Here is a 19,914-nt window from a genome sequence, read left to right on the forward strand (position 1 = left end):
ATGCGGAAGCAACAACAAATGCTTGAAGCCCTTTGGGTTGTCCTTTAAATATTCATCCCATGTGAGCAGGGAGGAGGGTAGCATCCCCAAAAATTTTAAAATTATTTATTTATTATATATTTTTTAATTTTGTCTTCTTTTTTATTTATATTTAATTTTTTTATTTTTATTCTATTCACTAGTTTTTATAATTTTTTTTAAATTTTTACTAATCATAAGCATGTTCTTTTTTTTATTATGTGAATTTTATTTTTACAATTTTAGTCTTTAAAAATTAAAAAACTATTATATAATTTTTAAATATAAATTATAATATTGCATTCTTGTCTATGGCTTTAAATTTTATCAAAATATAATTTTTTATTGATTTTGATTAATAGATTAATTTATTTTGTTTTGATTTTTCTAATTTTTACAATAATTATAAATAGAATCTTTTGAATAATAAAAATTATAAGTAGAACAAAGTGAATAATGAATCTTTTATGCATAATTTAGTGAATGTCAAGAGACAAGCTTTGTTCTGATATCGGACAAGGGGGGTGGTAGAGTTGGATTCTTGGCTTGAAATAACGGTCGGCAGAGATAAAGGTTGGACTCTCTCTGGTAGCATTTTTATTGAGTTGAATGATGATTTTTTATGGCTTTGACGTTGGATTTTGTTACCAACTATCATTGAAAGTTGAAACTGATCCTCAACCCAGGTTGATCTGACAGATGTCATTTTTTCTGGAAATTAGGCATCAATGTCTAGCTTATGAAACTTGAACGAGTTAACCTGTTTGATCTGCGACCCTCGTGAACCACTTTATTGTTATGACAATATTTGGATCCAAATATTTGGGAGGTCTTGTATTTATTTATTTGGATCAAAATTTTAACTTTTATTTCTTTTCATCTTAATCCTCTCAATAAAAATTGACTAACTTCTTCGCCCCTACATGTGATTCAACCATGCATCTAAGATGTGAGCAATGTTGGTGGTTGAATAATTTGCCTTTCGGCTTTCATCAGTTTTTGCCGGCAGATGATTTGATAAAGCGACTATAAAAGTAGGGTGATGCAGTTGAAATTGATGATGCTCATCAATGCTATAGGCAGGTCGCAGGTGGGGTTAAACTTATTGATGCAACCATATTCCACTGTAACAAAAAAAAAAAATCCATCACGGAGTTTGGAGGTATATATTAGTAAATCTAGGTTTGAAGCACTGGCGTGAAAAAGTAAAAAATGAAATGAAATGTTGCGAGTCAAGCATTCCTGAAAAGTGACAATCCAATTCCCAGCTATCACGTGGTAAATCAAACTTTAAGACAACGTACCGACGCGTTTCCAAAATCTATGCGGAAAATGCTGTGGATTAAAGAGGGTCATTGATTAGACGGCTGTATCTGTTCCAGGCTGCCTTCTCACCATTATTCTTGTTATATCAGCTTACTTTCATTTTCACAAACAATGACGTAAACCAAATTGCTACCTAGTATAATTTGTGGCAACTATAGAATAATTATCCAAAAATTACATTTGATTCACAAAATAAAAAAATATAATATAATAATTATTTTGTAAAAGTAAAAGTAAAATAATTATTACGTAATTTAATATGATAAATGAAATCCAATATAAATAATTATTATGATTTATTACAATATTTAGTTAATAAAAATAATTTTAAAACAAAATTTTTTATTATTTTTAAAATATTAATATTTTATTTATAATTTAAATATTGTTTTGATTATTTATTTTTAAATATTAATAATTTATAATTTATTTAAAGTATTAAAAATTGATACTTTAAATATTAATATTTTATTTATAATTTAATTGTTACTAAGGTTATTTATTATATTTTTAAATATTAATAATTTATATTTTATTTAAAATATTAATAATTTATCATTTAAATATTAATATTTTATTTAAAATTTAATCATTAATATTATAAAATACTATTATTTTATTTATAATTTAAATATTATTATGATTAGTTATTGTTATTGTATTTTATTTTTACATATTAATAAGTGGTAATTTAAATAATAATATTTTATTTATAATTTAATCATTAAAATGGTTAAAATATTAATGCTTTTAATTCATTTTTAAATTCACAATATTTTATAATATATAATTAAAAACTTTAGCTTTTTATTATTATAAGATTTATTTTTTCTTTATTTTCATTTTTCATTTTTTAATTTATATTTTTACTTCATAATTTAAAAATCAAAATTTTAAAATATTAATATTTTATTCATAATTTAAATATAGTATAATTAAAATATTCATAATTTTAATAATTTTTATTTTTAATTTAAAATATTAATTTTATAAGTTTAAATTCGTAATTTTTGAAAATAAGGATATTTTAATTCAAAATATTTAGACTTTATTTTCATGGGTGTGGAATAACTAATACCGTAGAGAAGGTGGTATTAGCTATTCCAAGCTTTTTCTAAGTTTTGAGGCCTTCCTCCAAATACAAACCAAATGAGGGGAGAAATTTTGTAAGGAATAAAGGGGGGAATGGCTAAGCCAAACATGCAGTAAATGCAAGTGATATAACTTCCTGTTCTTGGGTTGCAGAAACTACATGATAAAAACCAATAACAAGGGCAAAACACTATATACAGGAACAAATATGCTTGACTTGACTACATTACACCAAATTATGAAATGGATCATTAGATTATAGAAAAAAAGAACATGGTTCTTATATTTCCAACAAGGATGCAATTGTTCTAAACCCATGATTCTGCGGGAGAGGTCCATTTCCTGGACGGATGGAGATTATCACTTCCAAACCTGAAATGTTGATTAACACAAGTATAATATCTTAAAGAGTTATATTCCAATTCAAATTATGTTCGCATATCAAAACTTCAGAGAAAAACCTTGCAAGAGAAGCTATTCTATTCAGCTAAATAATACTCCATACTTGATGTGGTCTATGGCCAACATCACTTTTAATAACCAAGGTTATTTGAAGGAGTAAAGTTTAATTTAAGAATCAGAAACAGCAAGTACCTGCAGCCCTGGCTGCCTCAGCTTCCTGAAAGCGATCTGTTACAAATAACATGTCTGCTGGTCTATCAACTCCCACAGTTCGCAAAATCTCAAAATAACTATGCGCGACTTGTTTGTTTCTGCATGTTGAGATTAAAGAAGCTTTACCAGCTAGAAGAACAACTATCTTTTATAAGCAGATAAGCAAAGAGAACTTACCCCACTGTGGTATCAAAAAACCCACACAAGTATTTTCTCAAGTCCCCATAGTTAGAGTTAGCAAACAAAAGTTGTTGTACTTCCCTGCTACCACATGCGAATATGTACACCTTAAATAAGAGTAACAGTAAAAATTAGCTAGTCAGAACATTTGAGTAAAAAATTCAAAAGAAGGTAATTCATCCACTTATTTCATGAAATAAAATTGGCCAGTTACATCTCCAAGTGCACTTAAATCAAAACAAAACAAAACTATCAGTCAACCTAAACATCTCAAGCTTAGACAATATTAACCAAACGGACATATATATGAGATAGAGATAGAAAGAATAGGGAACAAGTGAAGGTGACACCAAAGTTAATCAAATTGATTGTCAAATGATTAATTATAGCCTCAAAATTAAAAACCTACATCATTTCATGGAAAACAACGAGATAAAGCAAAGATGCATTGCGTGGAATTCACATTATCATATTTATAAACCAATCAACTATAAAATGGATATGGCAAAAAATCTGTCTGCCTGTCTGATAACACAAGCAATTAAAGCAAGAAGGAAATGTAAAATGTACATTTAAAAACCTATTCATCATAGAAGATATGTTGCAAACTGCAGGAAACACAAATTTAATAATCAATAAAAATTTAGTGAACAAATTCATATGTACCTTGATGCCTGAAGCATGCCACTTCTCAAGAGCTTCACGTACGTCCTCGAATACAACAGCAACCAACTCATTGCTTTGAAATCCAGTTCTCCATATACGACCCTGTGCAAAATAAATTAAACAAAAAAAAAAAAAAGGAAACATGTTACAAACAAGATCCAAATGGGAAAAAGAAGCCCTTGCAGTAAACTTTAATTTGCTTACTTCTAGTTGTTTTAGGGAAGTGACCTTCCTGTCAGTGTTAATCATAGCTTCAACATTAGCAGCCAAGGAAGCAATCACTAGCTCTTTCCCAACATAATCTGGAGGTATAGGCACAGCTCCAGCAACACCTTGTTCCAGATCCTCCTGTATCTGCAAGGTAAGTTGGGTCCATTTAACAACATTTTATCTGCTAAGCTGCATTTTGGTGCATTTAAATTAAAATTTAAGAATAAAAAATTGTTTAAATAGCAATTTGGAGGCCCATAGACAACATGCATAACAAACAGTTTCCTTCTAATTCATAGTGGAAGCTTTAAAGCACTCAACCAAGTAACTGGAAAGGGGTAGAGGAGGGGGATCATTCCAAAAGCACCTTACCTCAATTAACCTTGAGTAACAATAGCAATGCTTCAAAAGGGGAAAAAAAATAGTAAAAGCTCCTCCTCCTAGGTGTACACTTTCTAGTCTACATAACAGTAGATATTACTTACAGCAAAATGTGCATCATATTCTAAATAAAACCTCGATTCCATAAAAGTCAGTCACAAATTGCATTGTTTTTTGACCACCAAAAATCTAATATCAATAAATAAAAGCATGAAACCTTACTTGGGAGCGCAGCAGGTCAATATCATGCTGAGTTTCTTCAGTGTCATATGTCATTGCTAAATGTTTTCGCACATTATCATGGGCATAGGGAAAGAGAATATCAGTCACGAATGACATAGGGGTCACTGTCCCTTCAACAGTAAGGAGTAGACAACGCTGCACCATAAACTGAATGAGGTTAAAAACAATAGCCATATCCAGCATTCTAGTAGCACTTGTGTTAGAAAGCATAGAAAATGGTAACATATTCTAAATGTAACATTTATTCTTGGATGGAGAGCAACCTACCTGAGAAGGCTCAATCATGTAATCCAGACCAAAAGTTCCCACCTTTGGACCCCTACTGGAATTCCCAGCACATCCCCAAAGTCCATTTACATTGCGTAGGGGACCATGATTTGGACTGGACCAGTCCAGCCCCAACTGATGAAGCTTGATAGCAGCATCAAAAAGATAATGATAGCATTCAGCCTGGGATAAAGGCACGCATATTAGTATTAGGGCACCTTACAAGTTCACTATGTTCAGAAAATAGCAATGTTCAAACTCAAAGTGTGGTGGAGTGCAATTCACAATAACAGGATCAACAAGCATGCTGCAATAGAATATCATCAAATACAACATTTAATTTCTAATTAAAGAAGACCTATAGCAGAACAGAACTATGTAGAAAATTTCAAAGTACATGAAGCCACACATTAAAAAGAAACACAAGGAGTGCATCAGAAAGTTCATTGATGCTTTGCAGAGCATAAAAAATAACCAAAAATTATTGAAGTGATAGCAAAGAAATATCATTCCCTCTTTTTCTTTGATATCCATTATTTCCAGAATTTTTGAGTTATTTTACCTATTACTAGGTTAAAGAGTCCATGCATTTCTCATACCAAATGTAGATCCACACATCCACCATATAAAGACCTAATTATCCTCTGCATTACATTATTAAATATTGCTTTAATGTGAAAAATTAACCATAAGTTATTCAAATAATTTGCACAATTGAGGCTCATTATCAGAACCATGTGTGCCCATTTAACCCGACAAGCAGAAATATACTATTTTGTTAAAGAAAGAAAAGTTAGAGAAAATGTTATTTGAGTTAAGTTAAGATTTTTAAGATTATAATATTCCACAAGCATATCTAAAAAATACAATGGCAACTAGAAAAAATGCTTTTCAATAAACTTTACCTGAGTTTTGGTGCTGATCCATGAATCTCCCCATATATACACTCCGTGGTTGCGAACAAGTACGGCTGTTGTTTTTGGATATGCTCTAATCTATAAGATAGAGGGTTTAATAAGTTGCAATGGTGAGTTCCACCACAAGACTAACAGAAACAAACCAGACATTTCTTTGAAAATTCTAAAGACGTCACTTAAACATGGGCATATAAAATATAATGAAATCATTATTCAATGCTACTCCATTTCTGGACAAAGGATCAAATATATACAGCTCTGCATCCCACTTGAGGATATAAAAAGATTACAGGGTTAACAGGAAAGAAGGCTCCCCTATTGCTAAATTTAGCAGAGTTAAGTTTGTAGAAGCAAGCAAACAATAGATTGTCAACGGCAGGAACAAACTAAATAGCAGCAGCTTATGAATCGGAAATTAAAAAATCCAGGGAAATATCCTAATATTCATACAAAGGTTGTAATGTATTTATTAGAAACAAAATAAGACATCGATCATGAAAAACTTTTTATAATGATTCTATGATCTTTTTCTTAATTATCACGTTGGTTCCTTACAGGTCGACCCACTATTAAACACAGAACAATATGAGTAAAATCCTAGTTAGCAGCCACTATGCCAAGAGATTTTCACTACAAAGTTAGTTACTGTTGGATTATACCGCTTCTGTAAGAGATTCTGTGAGCTCTCCTTCATGGGCAGTGTTCTCAATTATTGGGACCACAAGTTCATCATGATAACCATGGCCTTGAATTCCTTTTATCATTTCCATATGAGTAATCTGAAATTTTCAGAAGAAAATAAATTAGTTTAGATAGATGTATTACCGCATATAAAACAGCACCTATCTAGATGATAGATGTTCAGGCCCAATAATGATGCAACACCAGACTTCTAAACTCACCAGTTAAAACGCCAACATTTTCTTCTGTGCAGAATTTGAAGAATTCGCAAATTCAACAGATTTAATATTATAGATTATGCATATCGAACAATAATGTATGTAGTGAAATTATACTCAGAACGTGATTTGCACCAGCACCAAAGATGAATAAAAGAGAGGGTAACTACACTGTACAAATAGTAATGTATGCCCAGAGAATTATCATAAATGATCATTTAAAAAAATCACAAATGAGGGAGAAATAGAAACACAAAGGGCTGACATTTTACTTTTGTCTGAATCCTAAATTCTCAAGGATTATTGGTTAACACATTACTCGGAACTCCTTTGAGAAAGGATTGATCATTGTAACAAGACAAGCTTCCAGTCCATGACTGTGAATAACAGCCCCAGCATTACAGATTTCATAAACCTGGAGATCAAAAAAAAAAAAAATTTTATACCTTTGTAGGCAAAAGTAAATTAGACAAGTAAAGTAAAAATATATCACCCTGCTACATATTCATGGTTGTTTTTTTATCTCCAACCACACGAAATCAAAGGCTGATCAAACTTTTTTATTCAAGGGTTTCATTTGGCCCACAAAAAGTGCTTTGGAGTTGGGACATCAACTACCTTGATTACAACGTCTGGAGCCAGCCAAATCAAACGTTTAAGTGGTCTAAAAAACAAGACTGAGAATTCACTTCTTGCTTGAAAAGATAATAACAGAATCCACATTAACATTCAAAGGAAGAAAGACTGTTGAAACAGAATTTAGATGATATGAATAACACAAACACTTAAACAAATGCAAAACCATAAAAAAATTCCAATAATAAGCACCTTCATGAAGAGAGGAGCACAGTCGGTGCACTTTGGAGGTTGATAGGGATACAGCTTCAAAGGAGGTGTTGACATTATAAATCCATCTGAAGATAACACATACATACCCTCCGCTACCATTCTCTCCATCTGAACACCTAAGCCACAAAAAGTGAAACGTCACTTCAACAACATGAAAGCATGCAACTCATACATTAATGCCATGCCAGTACAGAAGCTAAACATGGACTTGATAAAGCATCAACACACTGTTATTTACGTTAAAAAAAACACTTACCAGAAGGAGACATGACGATGAGCTGATGGTGTCTAGGAATGGAGCCGTCATGCACCCTAATAGTGATGCTCCCCCCAGTACCCGCAAGCCAACCAAGCGTATAAAAATGTTGGCACAGCTCTGCCACTAAAGCTTTTGTCTCAGTCACTTCTTTGCTCTCCACGTACGCCTGTGACATTGCAAAGCTGTTATGCACCATTGGCTGAGCCTGTGTCACTGTCGCTGCAACACCATTGGTGTTCATCGTCTCCGTCGATGATGAACACGACACCTCCGCTTTCTTGCCTTCTAAAGAAACTGGAGGTTTAATTAGTAGGGTCAAATTTGTAGCTTTTTTTTCTACAAAAGAATGAAGAAGAAAAGAACAGAGAAAGTCAGAAAGAGGGTAATAAATTCATGGCGCCTTACGCTTCTTTGGGATTTAAACTAGGGGGGATGTTTAGAGAAGCAAAACAATGTTTTCTATAGCCTTTTCCTTTCCCTCCCAATTAATACCGACGTTTTGACTTTTGACGACACATTGCATGCAACACGTTTTAATGTATCGGCACGTGTATCACCAACGCCCTTCTGGTTGTCCCCAATAAAGTAAACAAACACGGGCCTAAAGCCCAATTTTATGAGGCAGTTTAGCCTATGAGCGAATTACTACTATATTTGGACCAAGAAGAAACCTAGGACCAGCCCATGTACTCATTTTCTTAGCAAAAGGTCTTGAGGTCCGCGGTGACCATCCTTCTATTGTCGCTATGTGAACTGCTGTAACTTTCCATCAGCAGGTCAAGATCTGGATTTCACACCTAGAACTTAATCTTATGCTCCATATACTCAGGAGACGGTACTCATTTTGTTAGAGTTTCATTTGGATCTATGATTTGCTTCCACAATGCTGTCACCATTAAAAAAACACATCCTTAAGGGTTCTTTGAAAGCAGAAAAAAACTTTCGCCTCAACAAAATGGATGGTATTGACAGCATAGCGAAATGTGCAGTTCATTGCTTCAATAAAAACCCATATCCAAAAGTCGCCTTAATAAAAGTTGTTGTGTACCTCACCCCACCTTGTCATTGATTCCAGAGGTTGATAAAAATCTTCTATCGACTTTTTCTGTATCAATCAAGGTGCAGTTGGTAATGTATGATAAATAACAGAGTAAATAACCCTGCACTGGTATACCCTAGTAGTCAGATTGTTGTTGCATTTGATAAGCTGCAGATAGAACAGAATTGTAAAAGAGATAGGAACTACTGCAGAACCCAATTCAAATTTATATATATCTAATAAATGACAAGGAAGACAACTGCAAGTAGGAGAAAGGATGATAGATCCAGCTGATGAAACCCATTAATCAACATTCAAAAGATCATAGATGAAGAAAATCACGCCTCATATCCAAGAATGATGTAACAATCAGAAAGCTTCAAATGGCTTGCAGCCTTTATAGCACCAAATGTCTCCATCTTTCAGCTTAGCATAAGTAATAAAGAAATCATGTTGCCCTTACTTGGTGCTAAAGTGAAAGTAAAATTTGTGAACTCTTCTTCAAGCTCACTAACAAACTACAACTGAGAAAATCAAAATGACTTTTCAAGGGCGTCTTTGACCAAGTAGTTCGTCTCAGAAATAATACTTTTTCACTTGCAAGGGGATGCCAGACTTCTTTTGCAGGGTGAGGATCTTTCACTCACATGGATTTAAGTCGTTTCCTTGTGAAGGAATAGATGAAACAAACTGCCACATCCACATCTTAGCTTCTATGTGGCAGTAGGTGCATGGAATGCTAAAGCTAATTTGGCTACAAAACACACCAACCCCAAACTAAAACTCCCAAAAGACCTCATAATTTTGATTAGGCATGTGGAACTGGAAAGCTTAACTTAAATTCTATGAACATGTGAGTACTAGAAAGTTAAATTTGGGGTTGAAAACGCAGAACGCTTATTAAGGGATATTGCAACAAACCTTGAATGTCCTCACCTGATAAACTCCCTCGACGGATCTTAGCTTTGACATTGTAAACATTCCTTGAATCCGATACAAGATTTGGATTTCTTTGGCTTAACGCCTTGAGGATCTGGCGTGGCCGTTTTCCAGCCGCACTCATGTCCCTTATTATCAATACCTCCTCTTCTGTAAAACGACGGCAAGAAGGATGGTCAGAAGTATTAGAAGGTTCATGATTGTGTTCTCCATTTTTAACCGTGAGTGTCCATACATCATCATCCTTTTTGCCCACAACTTCAAAAGGACAATTTGTCAGGCGAGAAGCATTCTTTCTTTGGCGCATGTTTTCACCATTCTTAAGCCTTTTACGATAAACACCACCTCTATCACAAGCAACAGTCACATACCTATCCTTTGCAGAATCCCTAATGGATACCATATATCCTTGGGTCAATGCAAAGTCACGGACATGTTTGAGCAGTTCTTCACGAGACTGAAAAGTTCCTCTTGTTGGTGGTAGCATCTTCTTTTCTTGGTTATGCTCATTTTGATCTTGAACTTCCATGTCCACAAGTTCAGAGGAAACAACTAGACAAGAAAATGTTATGCAAGCTTAAGAAAAATAGAAAGAAAGTACAGAAGATGGTTTGAAACACAGTTCACACTGACAAGCAAACCATATTTAACTTAATTTTTAGTAACCATGCAATATTCAGTGTCTCGTAAGAATGGTAACAGTAGAATTGAAGATGTTTAACAATTCTAATAGCAACAGAATTTAAATTTACAATAAAGCAATATAAAATCACCATAGAAGTATCCCACCACAATAAGACACTTAGTTTTTGTTAATCTACTAACAGCTTATATAAAAAGTCATTTTTATACAGTATTCTGAATTATTTATTGTTATTTCCTTCCTTGACTATTCCTGTATTCCATACGTCTTTTCAGCGGCAAAAGGAAAAAATTAAATGAATTTCAAACTAGAACACGGTCATATATGTTTAAGTATGTTTCAGGGGAATAACTTCATTTTTGTAACAAACTCCTATATCAATATACAGTTTCTTCTTTTCATTGGAGCCAATTAGCTCAACTTTTGAAGAGTACAAAATCGAACAGGAAAATTATCTTAAAACGATAATGCTAACCGCCCCATACAGCATATTTTGGAGCCAATTAGCTCAGATTTTGAAGAGCATAAAACCAAACAGCCAACGCCAATCTTTGCAGCCTCAGTTCTTTGTGATACTTTAAAATGCGAAGAACCCATTAACAAAACAACTGAAGCGGGCCCTTCTTTTCAGCAGAACCAAAAAAATGTACTTAAAGATAACTAAATCCTATCTGGGTCATAACAATTTACTCTTCCCATTGCTCAAAATCAAAATCAAATTCTCCTAAAGTTCCACCAAAATATTCAATCATACTTAAACTTTGATTGAATTTCATTCATGTATAACCAAACGAATTAAAGGTTTAAAATTCACAGGAAATTAAACGGAAAAAATATTAAAGTTCAATTAAAACCGTTATTTAACGACGGTGAGAGCAGGAGAATATAGCATACCGTTGAGAGTTAAAACATTAAAGTGATTTTCATGGCTGAGGAAGAAAACCGTAGCAGAGTAATCTGGGGCGTGATTGATGAAGACGCGTTGAAAAGAGAAGAGTCGGCTGGGTGATACCGTCGGTGATGGGGTGGTTTTGGTGGAAGCAGTGAAATGGAGGGAAATTTGATGGATATAAGAATGGGACGAAAGAAGAAAAAAAAAACAAAGGAAAAAAGGGGAGAGAGGATTTTTCCAAGGGAAATGCGGGATTTGCCAAGGAAGGTTTCTGAGATCGCAAGGAGATCTGCTCTTTCTCATTTTTGACCTCCCTTCATCGGGGCCTTTCTGTCCTTTCATTTTCACTTGGGATAATTAAAATTTCATTCCTCCGGCTGTCAAAATTAAAACCAATTTTTTATGCCTTTTGCCTACAAGAAATGTAAATTAGCTCGCCATTTAGAGGGATAAATGGCCATCCATTGATTTTTTTTAATGAAAATTAAAAAAACAGTTAAGATTAATTTATTTGGTTGATGTTTTTATTATTTGTTTTTGTTTTTGTACTTTTACTGCTTCTATAAAAAAATAATAATAATATCAACCAAACAAAATCTAATGAATTGCATAAACAATTAAAGAGAAGATACATCACACACTAATCACTAATCAACATATGCTTTTGTAAGGTATTCAATTTCTTCCTTTTGAAAAAATGCCAATGGTATTTAATTAATATTTTATGAAGAGATTGCTAACTTCTTTAATTTGGCAGATCATTAACAATAATTTTTTTAAATAAATTAAATGATATATTCACGACAAAAAAAAAAAACCAAAAATTCACCTCTGAAAGATTTACAAGTTGATTCAAGTATGTTGTTCTCAATTTTGAGAATAACAATCCTCAATCATCACAGCACCCTATGTCCAAAAAGAGCTATACTTGCCATCCTATTCCTGCCAATTACCCTCCCCAAACAAAAGAGAAAACACAAACAGCCCCTTGACCTTTCCATACCCAGCACCCTGATGAGGTCCTGAGCACATTGAACTCCAACTTTAACAGTAATGATAATATTAAAATTAATTGAATACATAAAAGATTTAAAATAAATATTTAAAAATAAAATAAGAACATGTTTGATTTAACTTTTTTTAACTTAAAAGTTATTATGAAATTTTTTTAAAAAATAATAGTTTTTAAAATTAAGTTAAAGTTGTTTGCGAAGCTATTTAACACAATAAATTATATAAACTCTAATTTTGGTTAAAATTACCATAAAGAGTATTTATGTCATATTCAATCACCTAATAAACCAAATCGGAATAAGTTTGTTTCGAGTTTATATACGATTTTAATTCTTAAAATCAAACAAATCCATAAAGAAATGGAACAACTTTCAAATTTGTATAGTAGTAATAATATTAGAATTTTTTAATGAAGAAAAGAGAAAACTTTTAAATAGTATCTGAATGCAACTTTGAATTTTGAGTCCTCTTTTCTCTTAATCTTTGTAAGAACAAAAAAAAATCCTAGATTCCGCTATTCTGTTGTTAGGTGTTTTGTTTTCTTTTTCTTTTTTAAGGAGTCTTTATGGAGAAAGAGAGATGATGATTTTGTATTGGAGAATGGTGATTTGCAAAGAGAGAGAGAGAGGAGAGGGAGATTGATTGTAAAAAATGGATATTTCTTGAAAAGTTAGTGTATTTTTAAAAGAAGAGAACAGAGAGCTCTTCTCTGAAGCTTTTTTTTTTTAAGAACTTTTTTCTAAAATTTTGTTCTTTAAAAAAATCTTTTTTTTTTTAAGAATTTCTCAAAAATCTTGTTTGGCCTTACTTTTTACTTTTAAAAAGTAGAGAATATGAAAAAAAAACCAAGCCAAACAGGTACTAAGTAGTACATATGTATCCTATTATAATTCGTAAAGAACAACATGGAATAAGCTAATCTTAGGTGGTGGAAAACGAGTGGCGGCAAAAACTCTTGAGTCAAATTAGCAAACAGCTTATATTTCGGAAGAAAATATAATTTGGGCTAAATTGTTCTATTTTTGTAATAATTAAAAAATAAAGTACAATAAAAATTTCTATAAATTAATATCTTTGAGACCGTGAAAATTTATTAATTAATCAAGATATTATTTAATTATGAAATTAATAATTAATAAAAAATTAATTGATTAAGGTTTAGGGTTTAAGATACATTAAGTCAAGCAAAAACATTTATAAAAAAGAATATAAAGTATTACAAACAGTAAAACTAAACACAAATTGCTTCTCATCTCAAAGGTGTAAAGAAATCAACAATGACAGATGAAATGCGTAAAGCATTGTGTGAGTACAACATAGAAAATCCAAATTGCACCCAAAAGCAATTGCAATGGTGGGTATAAAAAAAATTTAACTTACAAGCAAGCCAAACAACTGTTGGTATATGCCTTTAAACCAAGTGGATTAGTGAAGGAATATATATTGTCATTTAATGCATACTTAATTGCATAACTATATGTGATAAAGGTTCTCTTTCATGTTAGGATAATAATAAGAAGTTGTTAAGTACTAATTGGATAAAGTCCATGGAACATAAGGGTCTTGCAAAAGAATTGTAAAGTTGTTATAATTATGAGATCTTTATGCATCAAAGCCATGTTCCTAAAATAGTTCCTGGTCATTGTTTTGTCAAGACAGGCCATTGACAATACTCAACGACTGATATATGTTAAGCCTTCTTACTTGAAAAATAAGTAATCAATTTCATAGATTGAAGTATATGGGATACGTGAGGATGGCATGTGAATGTTTGTAAAAAACAAGTTCACATGACCCGCTATTAGAACTCTATTTGGTATCTCATTCAAATGTTTATGGAATATGTTCTCATGTGATAGTCATGTAACTAGTCCTCGAACTTAAGACACTAAGTCATCTTGTATGAGGAATGACATACTTTGATTTTACTTCTATGCGTCTAAAGGCAACCAAATGCCTAAATAGGTGTTTTTGGATGTACCATGAAGCATACGAAGGTAGGTGAGTGGTCAAGAAAGGATTCATCGCCCCAATTGATATGAGGGGATGTATCTCACTTGTTCTCAATTCTAGATTAACTTGTATAAAGTCTTTAGCCAAAGCATGATGAATTTGAGGAAAGTTAGTTTCCTAAATTCATAAGCTTATTCATGAATTATGAGATTTAATATACAATGTCATAAGTAAACACTGAGTCATGCTTTATGACATATTCGTGATATTTGATGAAAAGATTGTATTGCAATGAGAGGCTTATCATTGAAGGGGTTTGTCAAATTCTTTAATTAACTCTCTAACATTTGGGTAGTCATGATGTGTTGCTAGATACTGCTCATGATCTATAAATATAAATTAATTATTAAATTAATTTTTTATTATGATTTATTTTTATTGCCAACATTTTAAAAGCTTAATGGGTCACACGCATTAAGTGACATGATTAAGATTAAATAAGAATAATTAATTAAGTTGAACTTAATTGAAATAGACTAAAATAAAGTGAAAATTTTAATTAAGTTCACAAGGACTTAATTGAATAAAAATACAAATGTTGTATCTTGGGTTACAACTTTGGTTATATAAAAATGTTATGTTAACCAACTAAAACTCTAAGCCTTAAGCCACTTCTTAGCCGATTCATAAAAATAAGAATAGAAAATAAGTTTTCTTTGTCGGACAAAAATAAGATTTGGATAGGATTTTTAGTCTTCTATTTTTTTTTCTAAAAAAAAAACTTGCTAGCATAAATAAAATAAATCCTACCTTTGAGAATGTCTTATTCAATCACTATATGGATTACTGTTAGAGACCAAACACTTAAGTGGCTGAAGATTTGACAAATCTTAAAGCTCAAGAAACAAAGATTTCAACTACAAGATTTCAAACTGTTTTATTCTCTTTTCGAATTACTTGCTTCACCACAAGCCTTTTGGATTTATTTAGCTTTTGATTACAATATCTAAAGTAAAGTATGTAGTACTTGAAACTTATAAGTGTTCATCACTAATATAAAAAATTGCATAAAAAACACAAATAATTGATCTTAAAGGATCTGATTGTCTCTTTGATTAAATGTATATTTTTATTTTTACACTTCGTTATACTTTTCATTTATTGATTAATTTCATGTTTGAGCATGAAGTCGAATCCCAACAGCAACAATATCAAATACGACCATGAAGTCATCAAAGTATTTATTAACTAATATTGAAAAAATGTGATGTCAAATGACACAAAACTATAAAATTCGCGAAGCTAGAGAAGGTTCTCTATGAGCGGTTTGTTATAAATTAATATCCTTGGTATAAATTAATAATTAATAAAAAATTAATTTATCAAGATTTAAGGTTTAAGATACATTAAGTCAAGCAAAAAACATCTATAAAAAGAACATAAATTATTACAAACAGTAAAACTAAATATAAATTGCTTTTCATCTTAAAGGTGTAAATAAATCAACTATGGTGGATGAAATGCGTAAAGCATTATGTGAGTACAACATAGAAAATCCAAATTGCACCTAGAAACAATTGCAATAGTGGGTATTAGAAAAGTTTAACTTGCAAGTAGTCAAACAATAATATCAAATACAACCAAGAAGTCATCAAAGTATTTATCAACCAACATTGAAAAAAATGATGTCACACAACACAAACCTGCAAAATTTGTGGAGTTAAAGAAAGTTCTCTATGAGTGGTTTGTTCAATACCAAGAACATATGAATATGATTGGAGATCTATTCACGAAGAAAGCAAAAGAGTTTATGAAAAAGATGTATTCTCAAGGTTGGCTTGAGTACTTCAAATCAAGACATAACATCAAGACGTATCGTCATTTCAAAGAAAGTGGATTAGTTGATATGGAGCTCATAGAGAGCAATTTGCAATCCATAAGAAAAAACTAGATCAATTTTACTATGAAAGATATTTTCAATATGGATGAAAAAAATTGTTTTATAGGCTATAACTAGATCATTCTTTTGTAACAAAGCAAGTTGAATGTAAGAAACAAGACAATGAAAGACTTACAATTGTTATTTGTTGTAATGAGGATGGTTATGAGAAAATTCCTTTACGATTCATTGGCAAGTATGCTAAACCATGGTGTTTCAAGAATGTGAACTTGAGCAATATGAACTGTAAGTATCATGCCAACAAATGAGCATGGATGATTGGGATTTTATTCCAAGAATATGTTTGACAACTTGATAGAAGGGATGGTAGAAAAATTCTCTTGCTTGTTGATAATTGTCCTGCTCATCCAAAAACTATTAAAGGTTTGAAAAATATTGAATTTTTTTCTTACCACCCAACACAACATCAAAGCTTCAGCCTTGTGATGTGGGGATCATACGAGCTTTCAAGATGCATTATCGTTGTTGATTTTATCAAAATCTTTTGGAGGATTATGAAATTGAGATCCCAAATCTAGAGAAGATAAGTGTTTTAGATGCAATGAATCTTGCAATCTCAGCTTGGACGACAAATGTTCAAGCAAGTACAATTGCAAATTGTTTTCAACATTGTAAATTTAGGTTTATAGATAATGTGGCTTCAAAGAATTTGGATCAACACTCAGATGATAGAGTCATTCAATAATTGCAATCAACGAATTGAAGTATCATGATACAATGGATGTTTAGTACCTTTTAAACAATCCAAGAAAAAAATGAGGCAACTTCAGAGTTGTTGAGTGATGAACAAATTATTGAGTATGTTATGGAAAAATGATAAAGAAGATGAAGTTGAAAATGATAGTCTTATATTGGAGCTTGTTTCGCGCAAAGATGCATTCAAAGCAACTATCACATTGCATAATTTTCTCTTACAATATAAAAACATTACACCAGAACTTCTTAATATACTAAGAAAAGTTAAAGGTGAGATCTAATAAAACATCAATTTAAAAAAAAACAAGTAACATTGGAGTCATATTTCACAAAAGCATCCTAATTGAGTCATGTGTATATGTATACATACATACATATATATACATATATATATATATATAATTTTGATGTATAAGGACATTATTAATTTATATATCATGTGAGGCCTATGTAATTTTTTAAAATGTATTATCTTATAAATTTAGCAAATTATTAATTTACCACGTTGGTCCTAAGTTAAAACTATTCAAAAATATCATTTAATCGAAGTTATTATTTATCGAATATTAATTTATAGAGGTTTTAGGTATATACAAAGTATCTTATAATAAATGTATATGCTCCCTTTAAGTTGGAGCATGAAGATTATGAATATTCAACTTGATGCTTAAAATGTGAAAATGTTCTTTACCAAGAGGTTTTATGAATAAGTAAGCAAGCTAGTTTATAGTGGAAATGGAATGAGGAAGAAAGATGCCAACTTGGAGTTTTTGATGAATTACATGAAATTTGATTTCAATGTATTAAGTGGGCTCATGATAGATTGAATTAGTTACAATGTGCGAGGTTACTTAATTTGCATATAACAAAAGAATTGATTGTACTAAAAAACACAAGGATCGTTTAATAAAGATTTCAACCAAACAATTTCGCAAATAGTCATTACAATGACACAATATAATATTAGTATTATCATTGAAATATAGTAAAAGTGATGAAAAAATAGAAATTGGGAACATACCTTCTTTATTGTGAAACTCAATCTGCATTAGCTGTTACCTTTGCCACTTGTAAGCTCCACTTTTTTGTTAATCTCTTCCATGCACCCATTGCCCAAAATCTTTATTCAATCCCACTTTTGGTCTCCTCAAATTCTACCATGACCAAACTTGAATTTTGCCTCATTTTAACAGTCTTTGTTCTAACATTTTTACCAATCTTCCTATCTCTTTATCTCTTTTTGAGACTAGTTCATCATTCTGGCTTCCATTTTCATTTCCAAGTCTGTTTGACTTAATTTTTTTTTAACTTAAAAGCTATTATGAAGCTCTTATGAAAAATAATAACTTTTAAAATTAAACCAAAATTATTTGGTAAAATAAATTATATAAGCTCTAATTTTGATTAAGATTGTCATAAAAGGTATTCCTGTCATCTTCAATCACCTAATAAACTAAAACGAAACAAATCTACTTTGAGCTTATATACGATTTCAAATGTTAAAATAAAAAAAATTCATACAAAAACAGAACAGCTCTCAGAATTTGTAAAATAGTAATGGTATTAGATTTTTATTGATCTAGCAAGCAGTAGGAGTACGATGCTTCAATTCTCCAAGAAAGAAGAAAAAAATATTCTTATCAAGCTTTTTAATTGTTAGAGACTCCAACTCTTTTTCCAAATAGAAAGGCCTAGGTAAGCCCAAATAGGACATAGAACCATTTAGTCTATCAAGCCAAGATCCTCTTTGTTTATCCCATGGCCCAAATTCTCAATATCTAGTCTTAGGCGTAAGTCTTTCCTTTATTATTAGCTCATTGCATACTTGGAATCATGCAGCAACCTATTTCTCTACTGGCCCATCACCTATTTCCTTCAGCTTTGGTCTATCCAATTGGCCCTTTAAGCCCACTACTTTTTTTCATCTTTTTTAATCGAATTGGTCATTCACTTAGCTTTAGCGATAGGCTTATTTCTCCTTCAATCAATAACTTTCCTCCCAATCGCATCTTGTCCTCGCCACTACCACCTGGCAAAACTAGCTCATTCTTTTTCCTGACATACGCTACTATTTTGTCCCATGCATTCTTGAACCATACATCTTGTTTTTTTGCTTAGAAATGAACATGTAAGTTGTATTTCATGCACAACTCCACACCTCGCATTGCTTGAAATGGAAAACATTAGAGGTGTCCTAAGGGATAAGCTATGACTACCGTTCCCATATATCATGCTCCACTAAACCACTACTCTAACCTTACTCACAAGTTTGGGACTATACCATAATCTTCTTCCATAATTGTCTGATAGTATTTGTTGAGGATGATGACTCACCATTTGTCCACCAAAAGAGCTTTGATCTTTGATTTTCAACCTAATACACCACCCGTTGATATATGCCTTAACCAATGGTGGGACATTTTCCCTCTTATTTACCTCATCCAGAATTATAGTGGCATCAAATTACTCTTTTCTCATCGTAGCTCTATCAACCATCACAAAATACCTACTTGTATCACTGATGAACATGAAAACATCCTCATACCATAAGTGTGTCAGCACCCTTTCATTCTCAACCCTTACCTACAATGCATCTTCACTTAAGGTTGTATCCTAGTTATTAGAAGTAATGGAATTAAACCACAGTTCAAACAAATCAAAATAATTATTTATGAGAATGAGCATCTTCTCTTAATCCTCGAACATTAATGGGATTTTTAAATCCCCTTATGCCTTCACATTCACCAATATTCCCTTTAAAAACAGCTTTAACTGCACTTTTTCGATATTGAATGCTTCTCTTAGTAACCCCACAACCGTTTTATTGATCCATTCCATGTCTTGTGCCAGTATATT

General features: G+C 31.8%; 1 protein-coding gene across 9 annotated transcripts; it reads right to left on the minus strand.

Annotated features, from left to right (window-relative positions):
• Positions 1–2,518: 2,518 nt before the first annotated feature.
• Positions 2,519–11,717, minus strand: LOC18608727 (putative bifunctional methylthioribulose-1-phosphate dehydratase/enolase-phosphatase E1 2). 9 transcript variants are annotated; one of them, XM_018116074.2, is made up of 14 exons: positions 11,438–11,717; positions 9,898–10,452; positions 7,920–8,204; positions 7,643–7,779; positions 7,134–7,229; positions 6,575–6,694; positions 5,904–5,993; positions 4,999–5,181; positions 4,711–4,866; positions 4,102–4,251; positions 3,898–3,999; positions 3,229–3,338; positions 3,031–3,149; positions 2,519–2,808 (listed from the first exon to the last, which is right to left on the minus strand). In XM_018116074.2, the coding sequence occupies exons 2-14, from the start codon at positions 10,427–10,429 to the stop codon at positions 2,717–2,719; spliced, it is 2,172 nt and encodes a 723-aa protein (XP_017971563.2). In that variant the 5' UTR covers positions 10,430–10,452; positions 11,438–11,717; the 3' UTR covers positions 2,519–2,716. The 9 variants fall into 9 exon arrangements, with proteins under 9 accessions (XP_017971563.2, XP_017971562.2, XP_017971561.2 ...); XM_018116073.2 differs by having other exon boundaries at positions 7,920–8,207; XM_018116072.2 differs by having other exon boundaries at positions 7,920–8,216.
• Between the last annotated feature and the right edge of the window lie 8,197 nt (positions 11,718–19,914).

Source organism: Theobroma cacao, chromosome 2 (genome assembly GCF_053813885.1).
Source record: "Theobroma cacao isolate CCN51 chromosome 2, ASM5381388v1, whole genome shotgun sequence".
NCBI lineage: Eukaryota > Viridiplantae > Streptophyta > Magnoliopsida > Malvales > Malvaceae > Theobroma > Theobroma cacao.